The sequence below is a fragment of the Arabidopsis thaliana genome, chromosome 4 (assembly GCF_000001735.4).
Source record: "Arabidopsis thaliana chromosome 4, partial sequence".
NCBI lineage: Eukaryota > Viridiplantae > Streptophyta > Magnoliopsida > Brassicales > Brassicaceae > Arabidopsis > Arabidopsis thaliana.
In genome coordinates this window covers 16,249,265-16,265,430 of record NC_003075.7, presented here as the reverse complement: position 1 = coordinate 16,265,430, position 16,166 = coordinate 16,249,265, and the positions used below count along the sequence as shown (strand labels likewise).

The window sequence follows — 16,166 nt, the reverse complement described above, 5'->3', positions numbered from 1 at the left end:
AGAAGACACGATGATGGTTCTTTATTGTGGACGTAAGTTACTCGTCGTCCTCATGGTTACTGCGTTCGTGTTCTCCGGGAGTGCTGAAGCATGGAGCTGGAGTTGGGGTTCTGGCCAGTCCGGTTCGAACGGGGGTTGGGGATGGAGATCCGGCAACTCTGGCGGTTCTTCTGGCTCGGGTTCAGGTGGTTCAGACTCCAACTCGGGTGGTTCAAGCTGGGGTTGGGGATGGAGCTCCGACGGAACAGATACAAACTGGGGTTGGGGAAGCAGCTCTGGCTCAAACCATTCAAGCGGCACTGGTTCTACACACAACGGTCACAGCTCTGGCTCGAATCATTCAAGTGCCACTGGCTCTACACACAACGGTCACACCTCTACTGGCTCGAACCATTCAAGCGGCAATGGCTCTAGACACAACGGTTACAGCTCTGGCTCAAACCACTCAAGCAGCACTGGCTCAAACCACTCAAGCAGCACTGGCTCTACACATAACAATCACAGCTCTGGCTCAAACCACTCAAGCATACTTGGTTCTACACACAAGAATCACAGCTCTGGCTCAAATCACTCAAGCATCGTTGGTTCTACACACAACAATCACAGCTCTGGCTCAAACCACTCCAGCATCACTGGCTCTACACACAACCACACGGCTCCAATACCGGCTGGAAGAAAGATTGCGGTTACTGTATGGAAAAACGGATACGGTTACACAGAATGGACAGCAAAGCATGCCCCATTCTACGTCAGCGATGTTCTTGTTTTCAAGTACAACAACGATGATCAAACCCAATCCAAGACGAAGCACCGTAACAAGAAGAAGAACGACGTCTACTTGCTCCCAGACATGAAGAGCTTCAAGAGATGCAATGTGGCCAGAGGCAAGAAGCTGGTTGCACGAGGAGGTTCATCATCAAGAGGCTTCAAGTTGCTTCTCCGTAAGGTTCAGACTTACTACTTCGCCAGTGGAGACCACAACGAATGCAACCACAACATGAAATTCTCTGTCCACCCCATTCCCCGCCCTTCTTCACACTAACTCTAAATCCACTTGTTCCTTTCTTTGATCATTGAGTTTGTTTCCATTCTACGCTTTTTTGATTAATTAATCTTTGTATACGAGTCACTAAAAGTTTTATGCATGAATACTACTTTTACAAAGTTCATAGTTTTCTTCCACTGAATTAAGAAGTTGAAAATATAGCAGTTCAAGACTTATATACAGCAAGTTAAACATAAAAGGTGAAGCAACATTGTTCATCAAACATGTGAAGAATCTTGATCCATATAATTCTCAAAGACACAGATCATTCCCAGGTTACTGGCACTTATAAGCCTAAGACATGTAGTTGTATTGAAAGCTTCAGATCTTTGAGAGCATCAAGGCAAGATGGTCATCAGAAACCTCGATTTCGTTGTATGTACCCAAAGAAGAAGCCAACCTCGCAGCCAATTGATGTTTACACTAGCCAAAAGAGAAAAGTAGAATATAACAAGTCAGTAACATTGATACAAAATCTCTAAACAGAAAAGGAAGCATTCTGATTAAGAATCTTACACATTGGTGCTCTCCTCTGCTTACAACATCATAGAAGAAAGAATAACATCCACAGTAATCTCCTGGGAAGCAGAGATACTCTTCTCTCTTCTGAGATTCCCCCACAACCTGAAAACCCAAACAAAAAAACAAATCTTCTTAGATAATCAAATATGATTGCTTTTATTAACCAGAGAGAACTGTTGAAACCTGAAAGATGGATCTTCCACTGGGTAAGCCAGATATTTTCTTGACGCCTCTCTTGTCGATTATTCTGGTGGCTTTCTCAAGATTCTTACCAAACAACAGCTGCAAGCTGTATTTGCAAAATTAAATCGATAAACCCTAATCATACCAAACGACTGAAGAAAAATCAATAAATATTTTCGGGAAAAATAAAGAATCCCAGCTATGTATAAGAGAGAACTGACATTGAGAGCTGTTCTTCGGTTACTGCAGAAAAAGATGGAAAATTCAACGGAATAAAATGTCGTAAACAAGGAAAAGGAAAGAGAGAAGTAGTAAAATGGTGAAGTACCTGAACCGGTTGATTCAATGTTCGACCAAACGGCGTCTGCGACCAAAAGAGTGACGTTCATCGTTTTGCTTTTTCTTCCGTCGAAACTTTTCTGAGAAAGTTCTTCTGGAATTGTTGAATTTTTGAGTTTGAATTGCTCTGCCCAATTTCATATTCTCAAAAACCGCTCGTGTTCAATTCGGTTTAGATATTTGACAAATTTCAATTTCGGTTTGATTTGGATCTGAAGTTTCGAATGTCTGTCATGCATATTTTCCAAAATTTAGGCAACATCTGGAATTTTGTTGGCTTATTTTGGTTTGTGATCGATAATGTTTTTATTTAGTTATTATAGACAAATAATTCAATATACTAATCTCTCCATACAAGGTCATAAAAAAAAACAATCTGATATATGAAGAGTTGTCCTCAACGGTTTCACACTAGATTTTCATACAAAAGTATTGTTTGTGTCAAAAGCAAAACTGCTTTGCCCAAAAACTAAAGGGTTTCGACCTTCTTTGCTGGTAAAAGAATATACAAATCCAACTCCAATATTGAAAAAAAAAAAAAACCAGTTCTTCGTAGAAAAACAAATAAACAAATATGTAAACAAGTTTTCTCCCTATTCGGATCTTTCCCAAGCAGCCATTTTACCATAATCAAACAGTCAGTATAACACATTGAGTAACCGTCGTTGCTCTGCTTCATCAGAGTGTAATGAGTAGATATCCGGTGGAGCGGTGATACCTCCTTGCTTCACCAATTTACTATTCGATGAACTGGTTTTGTTTTGATCTAGATAAACTACAATAACGCTTATGTCGTCATGGAAATGTCGTCGAATTCCTTTGGCTATTTTCTTTATATCTCCATATCTCATTTCTCTCTTCTTTGCCGCTTCTTCCAGAGCAGCTCTTACAAGTCTTCGGGCAATACCCTGTAGAACACAGAGTTAATAAATAAATAAACTAAGTAGCTAACATAAATGTGAAGATACAAAGCAAACTTGAGTTTAGGGAAAACTTACAGTTCTTGGGTGTTTGAGGACGATTTCTACGGCTGTTTCATCACTAAGATGTTCCCAGAGACCATCTGATGCAAATATCAGAAACAAGTCCTGTGGCTTAAGCTTCCTTACTATAATGGAGGGTTCGGCTGTCATCGCGGGTCTCCTCAAAGGAATGGGATTTCCATGTCGCTGGAAAATCGGGTCCCTGTAATACTCCGGTTTTTTCAAGTATACATCCCCAATTGATCTCGATACCTATAAAGAAGCGTATATGAAAACGATTTAGCTAACTAATATACAACGAGCTCAAACATTCACGGAAAGGTCACAAGCAACTAAAAAGCATGTATCTTCATTATTATGTATAGCTCTGACTACCGGGAATTCTTAGAAAAGCACAAAATCCACTGGGGAAGAAACGTTGCAGGAGCCCGTGTGACGGATTCCTGGAACATTGCAAGCCCCCATTTATATAAATGAAAAGAGAAAAGAAAAAACAACATCAGATTACACCTTTTAAATATTATAACTTCATCACAGATGCTATGTAATCACACGCAATTTAACAAGCAGGCAAGCAAAACTAAGTTATACCTGAATAATGCCTTTAATCCGCCAAACTCCACGTGTGTATAAGACGATTTGTGAGTCATCAGGGTTAAGTGCCTTAACCTCCTTTCTCACTTCTTCAACAGCAACATTATGATCAGTAGATAACCGTTCAGCTACGGCACCTTTATTACTATCAACCCCTGAAACAACGCTTCCAAGAACGGCTCTCGAGTCCCCAAGATTAGCAACATACAGTGTGTCATTAGAGATTGCACCAACAAGACAGCAAGATCCTACAGTAGCCATTTGCGGTTTCATGGGAAGGGATCGTTTAACCATACCACAAAACTCTTCTTCTGTTTCTTTGAATGCCTTTTTGATAACATCTACAGATAATCCCCCATGTTCTCTTGCAAATTCTGCAATCATAAAACCAATCCTGTAAATTTCACTAACAAGAACATGACTACAAAATCAATTCAAGAGGCAATTTACAAACCTGAACATGTTCACAAAGACCAAAACTTCATAGCAAAATTCGAATCTTTTAATATTGAAATGATCAGGGTAATAGAGATCTCATAAGTTTTGACCATCAAAAACGTAGTCAAAGAGTCAAAAGAAGAAAGAATCCTAAAACAAGTTTAGGGAAGGAAGAGTGGGATTATAACTTACTGTGCATATAAGGAAAGAGATGTCTGTTAACGAATCTAGAAGCTTCAGGTCCACCATGACCATCGTATACACCGACGTAAGTAGCAGAAGAAGATGTGAAAACCTGACTCTGATCTTCAAGCCTGGAATTGGCTTGAACCACCGCGATCGAATAATCACCGCCAGCGTGAGGTCTCAATTCCGATTGCCAGAGTAAACCATCACCACTAGCTCTGCTTCCCAAACACCGTTCGAGAGGCCGTGCTAAAGCTCGCAACATCACAACCTACTTAGGGTTTTTCTATACAGAGAGATTCTGAGTGCAGTAGAGTTAGAGAGAAAGAGATAACAAGATTTTCGATTCGATTGGATGAGAGAAATCGAAAGGTTTTTTTTTATTGAATTTTGATTCGTTCGTTTTTGTTTGATCTGATCGGTTTTAAGGGATTCGTGTGTGTGTTGAGTTGGTGGTGGTAAAAGAAAACCGCGTGAGGAAGAAGAAGAAGAATATTGATAGAGATGACTTGTACTTGTGCCGTTTCTTAGAAGGCTACGTAGACTACGCGTCGTTTTGTTTTAATTTCGCCCTCCCCCTTCTCTTTTTTTTTGCAGTTTTTTTCAACGCGTTGTTTATTTTTGTTATTCTTCTCCATTTAGCTTTATTTTTCTCAATAAATAGACAAAGTTTTGGCCCAAACATAAACGTCATTGCCGTATATTATACTAAAATATCTTTCTTCTGGAACAATTCAAAAACTTAAATTCTGATTCGGTCCAACAAAAAAATATCTAAATTCAACAGCTACTTTTATTTCTTTTTGAAATAGGAGATATTATATTAATGTAGTGTATAATATATATATTTATTTATATGTGATTTACAGAGTCAATGTTTGAATATTATTTAGAAATAGTAGACCCTTTTGAAATATAAATTCATGTCTACGATGAGTAAAGAATCAATTAAATTGTTCATGTCTACAAAAATGTTTACATCGTCTGCAAATAGCAATAAATTAATTCTATTTTGTGTCTTATATATTTTGTATTTGAATATATCAGTGGGAAATTGTTATAATGAGCGAATAATGAATGGGTAAGGATGAGTAACCTGTAGCCAACGTGTAGCTGATATATTTGCTTGTCAACTAAGAAAGACGGATAACAACTGAATACAATTTCTTGCTAATAATCTAGTCATCTTAGTATCTATATTATTATTAACCTAATTTTATTATCACGTTACCGTTTCCGGTATAAGAAAAAAAACATGTTCTGGTCAAAACAAATCTTTGTGTGCTGTGTTCTAGAGCATACTATTAAAACGATGAATATTATTGCTTATGGAGTAATTTATATTTAATTACAAGTGGCACATTTTTATTTGGTTGTTATAAAAAGGTTTGCATTTTGGGATTAAGAAATTGACGTGGAAGGACTTATATATATACGCGGAAGCAACTGGAAATTCATTGGCCCAAGTTGTCGAACTTTTTTGATCATGATGTTTACCTTTACATTTATAACATTATGGATGCGTATTTATCGTTGTTATGGATCATAGGGTGATTTTCAACATATATAGATCCATTCATTTTATTTTTTTTAACATTTGCATATCCACTCATATTATACCGATGCATACAAGATTCATCAAACAAAAAAAAACTTAATTAGTACTACTATTATTTCTGTCAATGCTCACTAAGAATCTCTCTAGTATCACATCTCTCTTCAGTGAACAATGCTCTGTGAACCCCAAGAACCAAACATTAAATGAGTCACCTTCTTTCTTAAACAACAGTTCTATAGCCCACAAAGAGAGCTCCTTGAACCTTCTTCTCGACACAAAGGCTACTTGAATCTTCTTCTTGCTTATTCTTTTCTAAACTCAAATCTCTATATGAAAATCATTTGTAGAATGGTTACACATTTTATTTGGTTATCAAAAAGAAGTTGCAAGAATATAGACTATTAGTTAAGAAAATAAACTCATTTGAAATTTCGTTGGATAATGTATTGATCTCGGCTTAAGACTCTCTAATTTGACTGTATATAATTAATAAATAATCATTCTTTACTTTTTAACCATAAACACAATTCAATGTTGGACTACATATCCACCTTACATTCTAAGATCGATTCCAAGTCATTATCGACAGCCTGAATGAAGCAAAACAACTCAAAAGAAGCCCACCTAATTCAAATCACAAAAACGTTCAAGTTCCATCGAACCAAAACTTAAACCACTCTACGCAACCAAACTTCAACCAAAAAAAAGGATAAATTCGGCGCATTTTTTTGTATTTGTTGACCAGTGAAGAAAATGACAAACTGGTCAACGAGATCTGATCATTAAACTATAAAACAATATATTTTAAAGTAAATAGAAATTTGTGGTGCTTCATTGGATCGACGAAAGGCGTCCCGATATTGAGGTTCGTTACGCCGGCGAAGATTTTCATCGGAAACTTATCTGATCGTTTACGCCGGCGAAGATTTCCATCGGAAACTTAATCTGATCGGAAGGAAGAAGGCTCGATGAAGAGCAGATTGAAGAGCTACAGGAGGAAGAAGCTAGGGTTAGCCACAGTTATCGTCTTCTGTTCTCTCTGTTTCCTCTTCGGTTTCTATGGCTCCACTCTACTTTCTCAGGTGTGGAAACTCTCTGATCTTTTACTCTGTACTCTTTAGATGTGATTGGAGTCTTTAGCTTGGTTTTGTGACTAATCGAGGGTTCTATGTTTGGGATCAGAATGTGCCTCGTGTTAAACCCAGGTTGAGAATGTTGGATATGGTTGAGAATGGGGAAGAAGAAGCTAGCTCGATGCCTCATGGTGTTACTGGAGAAGAATCTATTGGATCGATTCCTTTTCAGGTCTGATTTTGTTGCTAATTTTTTGACTTTTAAGATGTTTGGATTGGCAAATTAGGTGAAATCGATTAGTTAGGGCAAGATTGTGCATTTGATTATCTAATTGAACTTTGTTTTTTTGTTCATGTGTGGTGACCATGAGTGTGAGTGAGAGTATTGTGTTTTTTAGCAATTAGTCAACTAGTGAAATTTAGTACTTCATCTTTATGGATTATTTGGTTTAAAATTGGCAGGTACTTAGTTGGAGACCTAGGGCTATATATTTTCCGAATTTTGCAACTGCAGAACAATGCCAAGCTATTATTGAGAGAGCAAAGGTTAATCTGAAACCTTCTGCTTTGGCTCTCCGGAAAGGAGAAACTGCTGAGAACACTAAGGGCACTAGAACAAGGTCTTTCTTTCTTTCTAGTTTCATGTTTCGAACATTCATCAGTAGCCTCAGTGTTTTTGCCTGGTGTGTTGTTGTTATACAGCTCAGGAACTTTTATCAGTGCTTCAGAAGAGAGTACTGGTGCTCTGGATTTTGTTGAAAGGAAAATCGCAAGAGCTACGATGATCCCAAGGTCCCATGGAGAGGTATGATTCTCTACTTCCCAAATCTATGTGAATCGTAAAACTAAGGCATGTTGAAAGTGGCAAACGTAGGCTTGATGGCCTTTGGTTTAGTGCTTATCACCCCTTTAATTGTACGAGATTTGATGTTTTTGGCAGTCATTCAATATTTTACGGTATGAACTTGGCCAAAAGTATGATTCCCACTATGATGTTTTCAACCCAACAGAATATGGACCACAATCAAGCCAAAGGGTAAAATCCTTAAATCTGTCATATTTATAGCTTTCTTTAGAACCCGAGACCTCATTTGAATTTACGCAGATTGCCTCCTTCCTGTTGTACTTATCTGATGTTGAAGAAGGCGGTGAAACCATGTTCCCATTTGAGGTCAGTTTATAATATATTATTTGCTTACTTATTATACAGACCCTTTCGTTAGTTTTGATTCCATTTAAACGCTTTCTATTTAACAGAACGGTTCTAATATGGGCATCGGATACGATTACAAGCAATGTATTGGGTTGAAAGTAAAGCCTCGGAAAGGAGATGGTCTTCTTTTTTATTCCGTGTTTCCAAATGGAACGATTGATCAGGTAAACAAAGTTTGAACACATTTCATTTCTTCTCTTGACTCCTATTCCTTGGATTAGTTCATGCTAATAGGAGCTCTTTGCTGTGGTTCCAATGCTTCTGCAGACTTCGCTTCACGGGAGCTGCCCGGTGACCAAAGGAGAGAAATGGGTGGCAACCAAATGGATCAGAGACCAAGACCAGGAAGAATAAGTTAGGTTTTTTTCCATATATCTATCTCAGTCTCACAGCTTCTATCTTTTGACTAAAAATCTGCTGCTGGATCCCTCGTGTACAGTTCTTCGCTGAAACAGTGTAACTATTTAGCTTTCTTATAATGCGAATGATACAAAAATTAAAACCTGATAATGAAAACTTGGTTCGAAATATCATTTGAACAATAGAAGTTTCTTGTTGTTTGATATTTCAGTAAAAGAAATATAAGAACTTATAAGATTAACACAGAAGTGATGACAAGTGTGGATCGATTTGGGTGTTCTGATTACTTGGTATTGAGTATTTACTGCTCGTTTGAGTCCGTCAAGTCTCTTGTTAATTTGCAATGTGTACTAATTTTTTCCCTTATAACTTAACAAAATGTGTTGTATGATTGTATTTGTATCTATTAAATGGAAAATTATTTTGTCCATGTTATATATATAAAAAATGTATCTGAGCTTACACACCAGGGACCATCTTTTTATTCGAGTTTTTGTGGACACATGAGTCATGAGTGATACCGATAATAATTTTTGTTTTTTTTTGTGTGTGTGACATCATCTACGTTTAGTTTGGTTTAGAATCTTCGAAAAATTGCCGACAGAAAATAAGAGAATCTTCTCTTCCAATGATCTACGTTCTTTTTGACTAAATATATAAAAATAAAAGAGTTCATAAAAAGTGGCTAAAAGTCGGAACTTGGGACACGAACGCAACACGTGGCTTCTACTAAAGGTTAGCGTCACTGAATTAAGTTTTACGTGTCAGAAGTGATGACGTCGACACTAACCAATGTGAACAGGACGTGTAAACAACCCTAGAACACTACAGAACAGAAACAGTTTGGGGATGTTTGGTTTTTGAACCGTCCACCTTTGACGGTCACGCGCTCTTCAGCCTTCAGGCACTCTTTCCTCCGCCTAACATAGAAATTGGAAAGGTTATTTTCTCCAATAATTTGGCTTGGCTTTTGAGTTTATTGAGTGATTAGCTAATAATAAATAATAATCAATTTGTTGGCTTATATATAATCAATGTGCTAAGTAACACTATAGCTTTCACAAAAACTTCGGTTATTAGGAAAGATCTCGACAATTCTGTATCTAGAAAAGGCATGATTAATTAATTTATTAAGAACAAAACTAATTTATGAAGAACGATTGCAATGGTACGAGACGCGAGTAGAAAAACCTTTATACTCGCGAAATATACAAATTGTGTGTTTCATTATTTATTGGCATTTAAACTTTTTAAAAAAACAGAGCTCTGTTTCTTCTTCTCCACCGCCGTTATATATAAAACCCTTCCCTGAACCCCCAAAACTCTCGGAGCCATCACACGACAATGACCGGCGCATTGTTTAGAAACGCTGCTTCCGACGCCGCTCGGATCTTTCGATTACAGCGAGCAACGATGACGAATCCTTTTGGAAAGCTCGACCCTTTACCGATAGGAGGAAACATCCAGCGATTGCAGTCGAGGCCTTTTTATCGTACGCCTCAGTTTCTCGGGAAAGCAAAGGAAACAGGTGTCTCTGGTTTCTGTTCGTCTTCGTCTTCGTCTTCTTCGACGGTCTCTACAGCAGGATTCATCGGATGGTATTTGGGAATGGTGAAATCTCGGCCGGTTCTTACCAAATCCGTCACGTCCTCGCTTATTTACATAGCAGCCGATTTGTCTTCGCAGGTAATTTCAAAAATCTATCTCATTTTTGTTTTGTAAGCCTACAAATCAGATTTTAGATATTCTGTGATTATGTTCTTGTTGATTCAGTCCTAAGATTCCATTGTGTTTTCTAACAAATGGTAATAGTAGAAGTCACTGTATCTCCATTGTGCTTTAGAGATTTGAGATAGGACAAGAATTACTTCTAGATTAAGAAGTAATGATCGATTCTTAGTAATGTGGATGTAGTAGCGGGTTTTATGTGAATTGAGTTGTTATATTTGCTTACGTTTCTTTGTTCTTGTATTGTTGTTGACAAAAGTGTGACTTGTTTGATCTTTCAACAGACAATTCCACAAGCTTCAGTGGATTCTTATGACTTGGTAAGAACAGCAAGGATGGGAGGATATGGGTTATTAATCTTGGGTCCTACACTTCACTATTGGTTCAATCTCATGTCAAGTCTCTTCCCAAAACGAGATTTGATCACAACGTTTAAGAAAATGGCCATGGGACAGACAGTCTATGGGCCTGCCATGAATGTTGTTTTCTTCTCACTGAATGCAGCCCTACAGGGTAAGCTTTCAGCTGTACATGAAAAATAATCAACTGGTTCCTTTCTTATAGTCTATATATTCTTCTTTGAGCAACATATAAAAGTATGATTTTTCTGAAACTCTAGATCCTGTTGACCTTCAATCTTAAGGGTTGTTATAGAGCAGGTTGTTTGATGTTACATTCTTTCTCTAAATGGCGTTTGAAGAGAGGAGAATTGTTGTTAGAATTTGATCCTAAGCTATTCTTGATGACATCAAAGTCTGATTTTCAATTATTTTTTCAGGTGAAAATGGTTCAGAGATAGTTGCTAGATTGAAAAGGGACCTACTTCCCACAATGCTTAATGGTGTCATGTATTGGCCTTTGTGTGATTTTATTACTTTCAAGTTCTGCCCTGTTTATTTACAGGTATGTATGATTGATACCTACCACTTTATTTCCAACTTAGCTTCACTTTGGTTAACCTTTTGTTCAAGACAGATCATATATTTGCTGCATTCATTTTGTCTTATCGTGAGTTTTGGTTATCAACTGAAGTCTGGTTTCTTTTTGTCTGCAGCCACTTGTGAGCAACTCGTTTTCGTATCTATGGACAATCTACATAACTTATATGGCAAGCCGTGCGACGCCAACCGCCATTGAAATTTGAAAAAGCTCTCTGGGAAACTCTCTCAGTTTAGAAATGAAGAAATGAAGCCAAAAAACACTTTTACTAAAAGAAACAGGGCATTCTTCAACATTCTTTGTTTCCTCTCTCCAGATTTTAGGAGGATATAATGTAAGGAGTTTTGGGGAAAACTGTGCATTTGGACATGTCTTACACTCTTAGATTTAATTCAATTCTATGTTTAGTATTCCATGTAATATTTGAGTAAAATGGTGGTTCTTTAGCTTCGATCAACTTTTTGAGTCTTTACCAGGCAAAGGAAACTGTTGACACAAGTCTTTTATATTAATCCTTAGTTACATCAGTACGGTTAACAAAGACGGAAAATTTACACGAGACCAACGGAGTCAAACCAAATGCTATGTATGCTAAAATATGGTTTTTGTTCTCAATCTTATACGCGTCCCAGATTGGTAGGGTAGCAGGTAGCAGTGCGACAGCTTGTAACAAAAAAAATTGATATGCCAAATGTATTGTTTTCTCATAACAGTAAGTAAAATTTTAGAAATTTAGGGTCCTTTCTTGTACGTAGGTCCGCATATATATCTGTACCAGAAGAAAGAGCACACAAAGAACAAAACAAAACAATTTAGTAAAAAGGAATGATAAAAAAAAAAAGTAAATTCTTCTAGTTCTTTTTTTGAATATCAGTAAATTCTTCAAGTGAAGAGAATATACGTTTTGTTATAGAAAATTAGAAACTTACTATACTTCCAAACACGTTGAAAAACTCCCAATGAGATTAGGAATCTATATATAAACAATATAGACAAGAATAGTCGAGACAAAAAGAAGCTTATGCAAAAAACAATTTCTTACTTTTTTTTGTTTTGTTAAAAAAAGCAAGTTCTTACTTAATAAGCAACTGATGCAGCGCATCTTTGCTTTGTTCACGCCTTTGATGGGCCTCGTCGTGACCAAGCCTCTTTATTGTTTCTCATTCATGATTTAGTAGTTTATGGACTTTATTAAAGATGTGGGCTTTACGTGTTTGGCTTTTAACTTCTTTTTAGAATTAGGGTCTTTGTTTCTGATTCTTATTTAAAGAATCCTTACGTTGTAGAATAGATTAGTTTTGGATTATTGAATAAAGAGTTTTAAGAGAGCTTTCTATAAAGCCTAGAGAGGAGGACTCTCAACCCTAAGGGCTTGCAAAACCAAGTCGATATCACTACCGATCTCGACTTTATCTCTATTGCTTCTTCATCAAGTTTTGACGTTCTAAGCAAGATCCGTTTGTAAATCCGAGTTCTCCTAGAGATCTTGTGTTCTCGTCCGATATTTAGCTTCCGCTCTCTATCAACAACCGTAAGAGAAAAAAAGTGATCAACAACCATGGAATATGGAGAAGAACCCTCGATTAAAAGATTTCTAATGCTTCCTGATGATTTGGTATTTAACTGCTTAGCTCGCGTCTCAAGATTACATTATCCAACTCTCTCATTAGTCTCCAAAAAATTTCGCTTTCTTCTTGCTTCAAAGGAGCTTTACCAAACCCGAATCCTCTTAGGCGGAACGGAGAGTTGTCTTTACGTGTGCGTACGACTCCATACCGATTCTGAACAACTACATTGGTTCATTATCTACCAGGGACCAAATAGCTCCAAAAAAGTTTTGGTCCCGATTTCATCTCCCAATTTTACTTCCGCAGCCCTGCCGGGTTTTGTAGTGGTCGGTCATGAGATATATGCCATTGGCGGTGGATCAGAGAATAAAAACGCTTCGATAAATGCAACTGGATCAAAGACTTATAACGCTTTGTCTAGCGTTATGGTTATGGACTCTCGTTCTCACACATGGCGTGAAGCTCCAAGCATGCGGGTGGCCCGTGTGTTTCCATCTGCTTGTACCCTCGATGGGAGAATATATGTTACGGGAGGCTGCGAAAATCTCAATTCAATGAATTGGATGGAGATTTTTGATACGAAGACTCAAACTTGGGAGTTTTTACAGATCCCTAGCGAGGAGGTATGCAAAGGCTCTGAGTACTTAAGCATAAGTTATCAAAGAACCGTCTATGTAGGGTCTAGGGAAAAAGATGTCACTTACAAGATGCATAAAGGTAAATGGAGAGGGGCAGACATATGCCTGAATCATGGATGGAGTCTGGATCCATCATCTTGTTGTGTGATAGAGAACGTGTTCTACCGTTGCAGTCTTGGGGATGTACGTTGGTATGACCTCAAGAAAAGAGAATGGGCAGCTTTGAAGGGTTTGGAAGGACTGCCTACTTTTACTAATTATTATAGAAATTTTAAATCGGCGGATCATTGTGGAAAATTGGCGATTTCTTGGGAGGAGTATGTGTTAGTTGATGACGAAACAAAGATTTGGTGTGCGGAAATTGCGATTCAAAAACGCCAAAATGGAGAAATTTGGGGAACGCTTGAGTGGTTTGACAATGTGTTTATATCCAGTGGACCAAACCGTCATGTGGATTTATTAGTGAATGCTCTTACTGCAACAGTTTGGTGAATTGAATCAATCACCCATGCATTTTTTTAAATAAGTTGATCGTTTGTCTTCGAGGCATTTGGACATGTCTCATAGTATGATTATGTCTTGCGCTTTTTGTTTTAAGCTTTTTACTTCAGTTTGGGTTTTAACATTCCAATGTAATATTTAGTGACTTTGACCAGACAAATGAAATATTCACACGAATCTTTTCAAGAAGCCTTTTTTGCTTTCATTATTAACTTTGTTTACATCAGAGAGCAAACAAGGAAAAATACACATGAGAGAAAAACAAATCAGCTAAACAAAATGTCGTTTACTTCAAAAAAAACTCTTACTTAAATCTCACTCTATTATCTGAACTTGTACAACATCAAGAAGACCCACCCTTCTTCTCTTCAAAACCTTCTTCCATTGAAACTTGGACCATCCCAGTAACTTTTTTCAACAGCGCAAACCAAACCAGAAAACTCAAATGCTATGTATCTAACCTATGATGTTTGTTCTTTACTTATCTGAAGCACGGGAGCAGATCTTCTCCATATGCATAGGCCAATCTTCTCCAAGTATCTCAGTATTCAACTCCATACCAGCACGAAAATCTGACATCGATACATATGAAAGCCTTCTGCTTTGCTGTGTATACTGGTAATTCATCTCTCTAACCCGATCAGTCCCACATCGAGTATTAGCCAAACTCAAACAAGGCTCAATCAGCCTTCTCATAAACACATCCAATCCGCTATTAAGAAGACTAACAGAGTCCATAGTTATCTTTAGCCCCTCCATCTCCAATCTCCTCTCCAACCGACTCCTCAGCGTTCTTGTATCAGGTAGCTCACCGTTGTTCTGACAAGTCTCGCGGTTGAAACTTCTGCTACACATAGACACATTGGAAACAGACTTTCTAGTAGCTCCATTCCTAAGACTCATAGAAACACCAAGCGGAGCAGTGAGAGGACACCGGCTCTGAACACTTGGACTTCCTCCTGCTATTTGTTCAACTTCTTCTCCTTCCTCCACAGACACAACTTCCACGGGAGGTCTACTTCCTAGAGACAACAATTCAGTAGCACTTTGTGCCTTTGACATTGACTCCTCATTCGTCGTAGTTAAACTATGAGGCTTCCCAAGTGGACCAAGTGGACTTGGCCTGTCTCTCAACTTCCTTGACCTGCATTTACGAGTCGAAGGAGAAAACGCAGAATCTCCATGAAGCGGCTGAATTTGACTGTTCTTCTTCGAATCCCCATTACCAAATCTAACAAAGCTCCCACCTTTCTTTATAAATGGTGGAGATTTGGCAATACAAGCATTCTTGATGATGGAACGTATAAGACGGTTATGAAGATGGATGTTTTGTCTACCAATGGTCTTGATGCACAACTTGTCGAATTCAGATTTGGTGATCTTCAAGGCAAAGAATCTTCCGAGCTGATTGAAGTAACTCTCAGCTCTTTGATTCCCAATTTCCCGGTAAATGAGAGCTTTAATCTCTAACGTATCTAACCTGGAAGAACCTTGATTTGATCCCATCTTCTACAACTAAGTTGAACTAAAACCACATCTAGAAAGTTTCGATTTTTAAGATCCCAGATTCTCTCTTCTGAGCCAAAAACCTAAAAACCCCAAATTCTCAACACATACCTGAAAAATCAGATTCCGATAATCAAAATTGGGACGATTTCGAAATTGCAATCAATTATAAACTAGGAATAGAGAAATCGAAGAAGAAATTGAAAGAGATCGAAGCGTCACAGGTAATTTCGTGAGATTGAGAATCGAAAGAGGGAAGAAGAAGATGGATCATTAGAGAAGAAACATACCCAGTGAAAAAGGCTTCCCCTTTGTGCCCTAAAGGCAAAAGGGACGATGATCTTGTTTGTTTCTTCGTTTCATATCGCTTCTCTTCTGTTTTTTGGTTCTCCGTGTTTCCACGAGAAAGTCTTCGTCGTACGTGAGAGAAACTAAGAAGTAAAAGAACATGTTGGACTTTGGACAAACTCACACGTGCGTAAACTTAAGTGAAGTGTTTTCTGATTTCTCAATAACTTTGCTGGTTCAAACTAAACTTTTGTATTCGTTGGATAATTTTGCTTCATTGATCTCTCTTTTAATTTGTTTGTCACTTGTCTTGTTAAGTGGATAAATCGTTAAGTACATCGTTAACTGTGAACAGCTATACTTATATCTTTGTTTGATTCACATTGCCACTAGTGTCATCTATAATAAACCACCATTCCAAAGTACTTGGTCCCTTAGTGGAAGGATTTAACAGTTGTTATATGGTTCTTAAGCAACTATCAACAGAGTAATAGATAATAGCAA

At 37.7% G+C, this 16,166-nt stretch overlaps 7 protein-coding genes across 11 annotated transcripts; 4 read left to right on the top strand and 3 right to left on the bottom strand.

Annotated features, from left to right (window-relative positions):
* Nucleotides 1–10: 10 nt before the first annotated feature.
* AT4G33930 (Cupredoxin superfamily protein) lies at nucleotides 11–1,162 on the top strand (the record flags this gene model as incomplete). The annotated part of the gene is made up of 1 exon (NM_119553.2): nucleotides 11–1,162. The coding sequence occupies one exon, from the start codon at nucleotides 11–13 to the stop codon at nucleotides 1,040–1,042; it is 1,032 nt and encodes a 343-aa protein (NP_195119.1). The 3' UTR covers nucleotides 1,043–1,162.
* Nucleotides 1,163–1,204: 42 nt separating this feature from the next.
* SSN2 (zinc finger SWIM domain protein) lies at nucleotides 1,205–2,395 on the bottom strand. Of its 2 annotated transcripts, NM_001160814.1 has the most exons (6): nucleotides 2,079–2,194; nucleotides 1,972–1,993; nucleotides 1,751–1,856; nucleotides 1,562–1,669; nucleotides 1,409–1,468; nucleotides 1,205–1,339 (listed from the first exon to the last, which is right to left on the bottom strand). In NM_001160814.1, the coding sequence occupies exons 1-6, from the start codon at nucleotides 2,137–2,139 to the stop codon at nucleotides 1,322–1,324; spliced, it is 375 nt and encodes a 124-aa protein (NP_001154286.1). In that variant the 5' UTR covers nucleotides 2,140–2,194; the 3' UTR covers nucleotides 1,205–1,321. The 2 variants fall into 2 exon arrangements, with proteins under 2 accessions (NP_001154286.1, NP_567942.1); NM_119552.3 differs by having other exon boundaries at nucleotides 1,205–1,468; nucleotides 2,079–2,395.
* On the bottom strand, nucleotides 2,377–4,950 carry AT4G33920 (Protein phosphatase 2C family protein). 3 transcript variants are annotated; one of them, NM_119551.4, is made up of 4 exons: nucleotides 4,297–4,923; nucleotides 3,664–4,040; nucleotides 3,088–3,324; nucleotides 2,377–2,997 (listed from the first exon to the last, which is right to left on the bottom strand). In NM_119551.4, exons 1-4 carry the CDS (start codon nucleotides 4,553–4,555, stop codon nucleotides 2,728–2,730), a joined length of 1,143 nt encoding a protein of 380 aa, NP_195118.1. In that variant the 5' UTR covers nucleotides 4,556–4,923; the 3' UTR covers nucleotides 2,377–2,727. The 3 variants fall into 3 exon arrangements, with proteins under 3 accessions (NP_195118.1, NP_001329291.1, NP_001329290.1); NM_001342242.1 differs by having other exon boundaries at nucleotides 2,382–2,997; nucleotides 4,121–4,911; NM_001342241.1 differs by having other exon boundaries at nucleotides 2,450–2,997; nucleotides 3,664–4,950.
* Nucleotides 4,951–6,456: 1,506 nt separating this feature from the next.
* AT4G33910 (2-oxoglutarate (2OG) and Fe(II)-dependent oxygenase superfamily protein) lies at nucleotides 6,457–8,737 on the top strand. The gene is made up of 8 exons (NM_119550.3): nucleotides 6,457–6,930; nucleotides 7,031–7,153; nucleotides 7,384–7,541; nucleotides 7,624–7,726; nucleotides 7,862–7,957; nucleotides 8,027–8,092; nucleotides 8,179–8,298; nucleotides 8,402–8,737. The coding sequence occupies exons 1-8, from the start codon at nucleotides 6,817–6,819 to the stop codon at nucleotides 8,486–8,488; spliced, it is 867 nt and encodes a 288-aa protein (NP_567941.1). The 5' UTR covers nucleotides 6,457–6,816; the 3' UTR covers nucleotides 8,489–8,737.
* A 933-nt stretch (nucleotides 8,738–9,670) lies between these two features.
* On the top strand, nucleotides 9,671–11,679 carry AT4G33905 (Peroxisomal membrane 22 kDa (Mpv17/PMP22) family protein). Its single transcript, NM_119549.3, has 4 exons — nucleotides 9,671–10,180; nucleotides 10,507–10,735; nucleotides 11,001–11,125; nucleotides 11,277–11,679. Exons 1-4 carry the CDS (start codon nucleotides 9,839–9,841, stop codon nucleotides 11,364–11,366), a joined length of 786 nt encoding a protein of 261 aa, NP_567940.1. The 5' UTR covers nucleotides 9,671–9,838; the 3' UTR covers nucleotides 11,367–11,679.
* Nucleotides 11,680–12,719: 1,040 nt separating this feature from the next.
* Nucleotides 12,720–13,859, top strand: AT4G33900 (Galactose oxidase/kelch repeat superfamily protein; the record flags this gene model as incomplete). The annotated part of the gene is made up of 1 exon (NM_119548.1): nucleotides 12,720–13,859. One exon carries the CDS (start codon nucleotides 12,720–12,722, stop codon nucleotides 13,857–13,859), a length of 1,140 nt encoding a protein of 379 aa, NP_567939.1.
* Nucleotides 13,860–14,047: 188 nt separating this feature from the next.
* AT4G33890 (transcriptional regulator of RNA polII, SAGA, subunit) lies at nucleotides 14,048–15,817 on the bottom strand. 2 transcript variants are annotated; one of them, NM_119547.5, is made up of 2 exons: nucleotides 15,665–15,817; nucleotides 14,048–15,485 (listed from the first exon to the last, which is right to left on the bottom strand). In NM_119547.5, the coding sequence occupies exon 2, from the start codon at nucleotides 15,372–15,374 to the stop codon at nucleotides 14,346–14,348; it is 1,029 nt and encodes a 342-aa protein (NP_195115.1). In that variant the 5' UTR covers nucleotides 15,375–15,485; nucleotides 15,665–15,817; the 3' UTR covers nucleotides 14,048–14,345. The 2 variants fall into 2 exon arrangements, with proteins under 2 accessions (NP_195115.1, NP_974677.1); NM_202948.1 differs by having other exon boundaries at nucleotides 14,052–15,485; nucleotides 15,661–15,709.
* Between the last annotated feature and the right edge of the window lie 349 nt (nucleotides 15,818–16,166).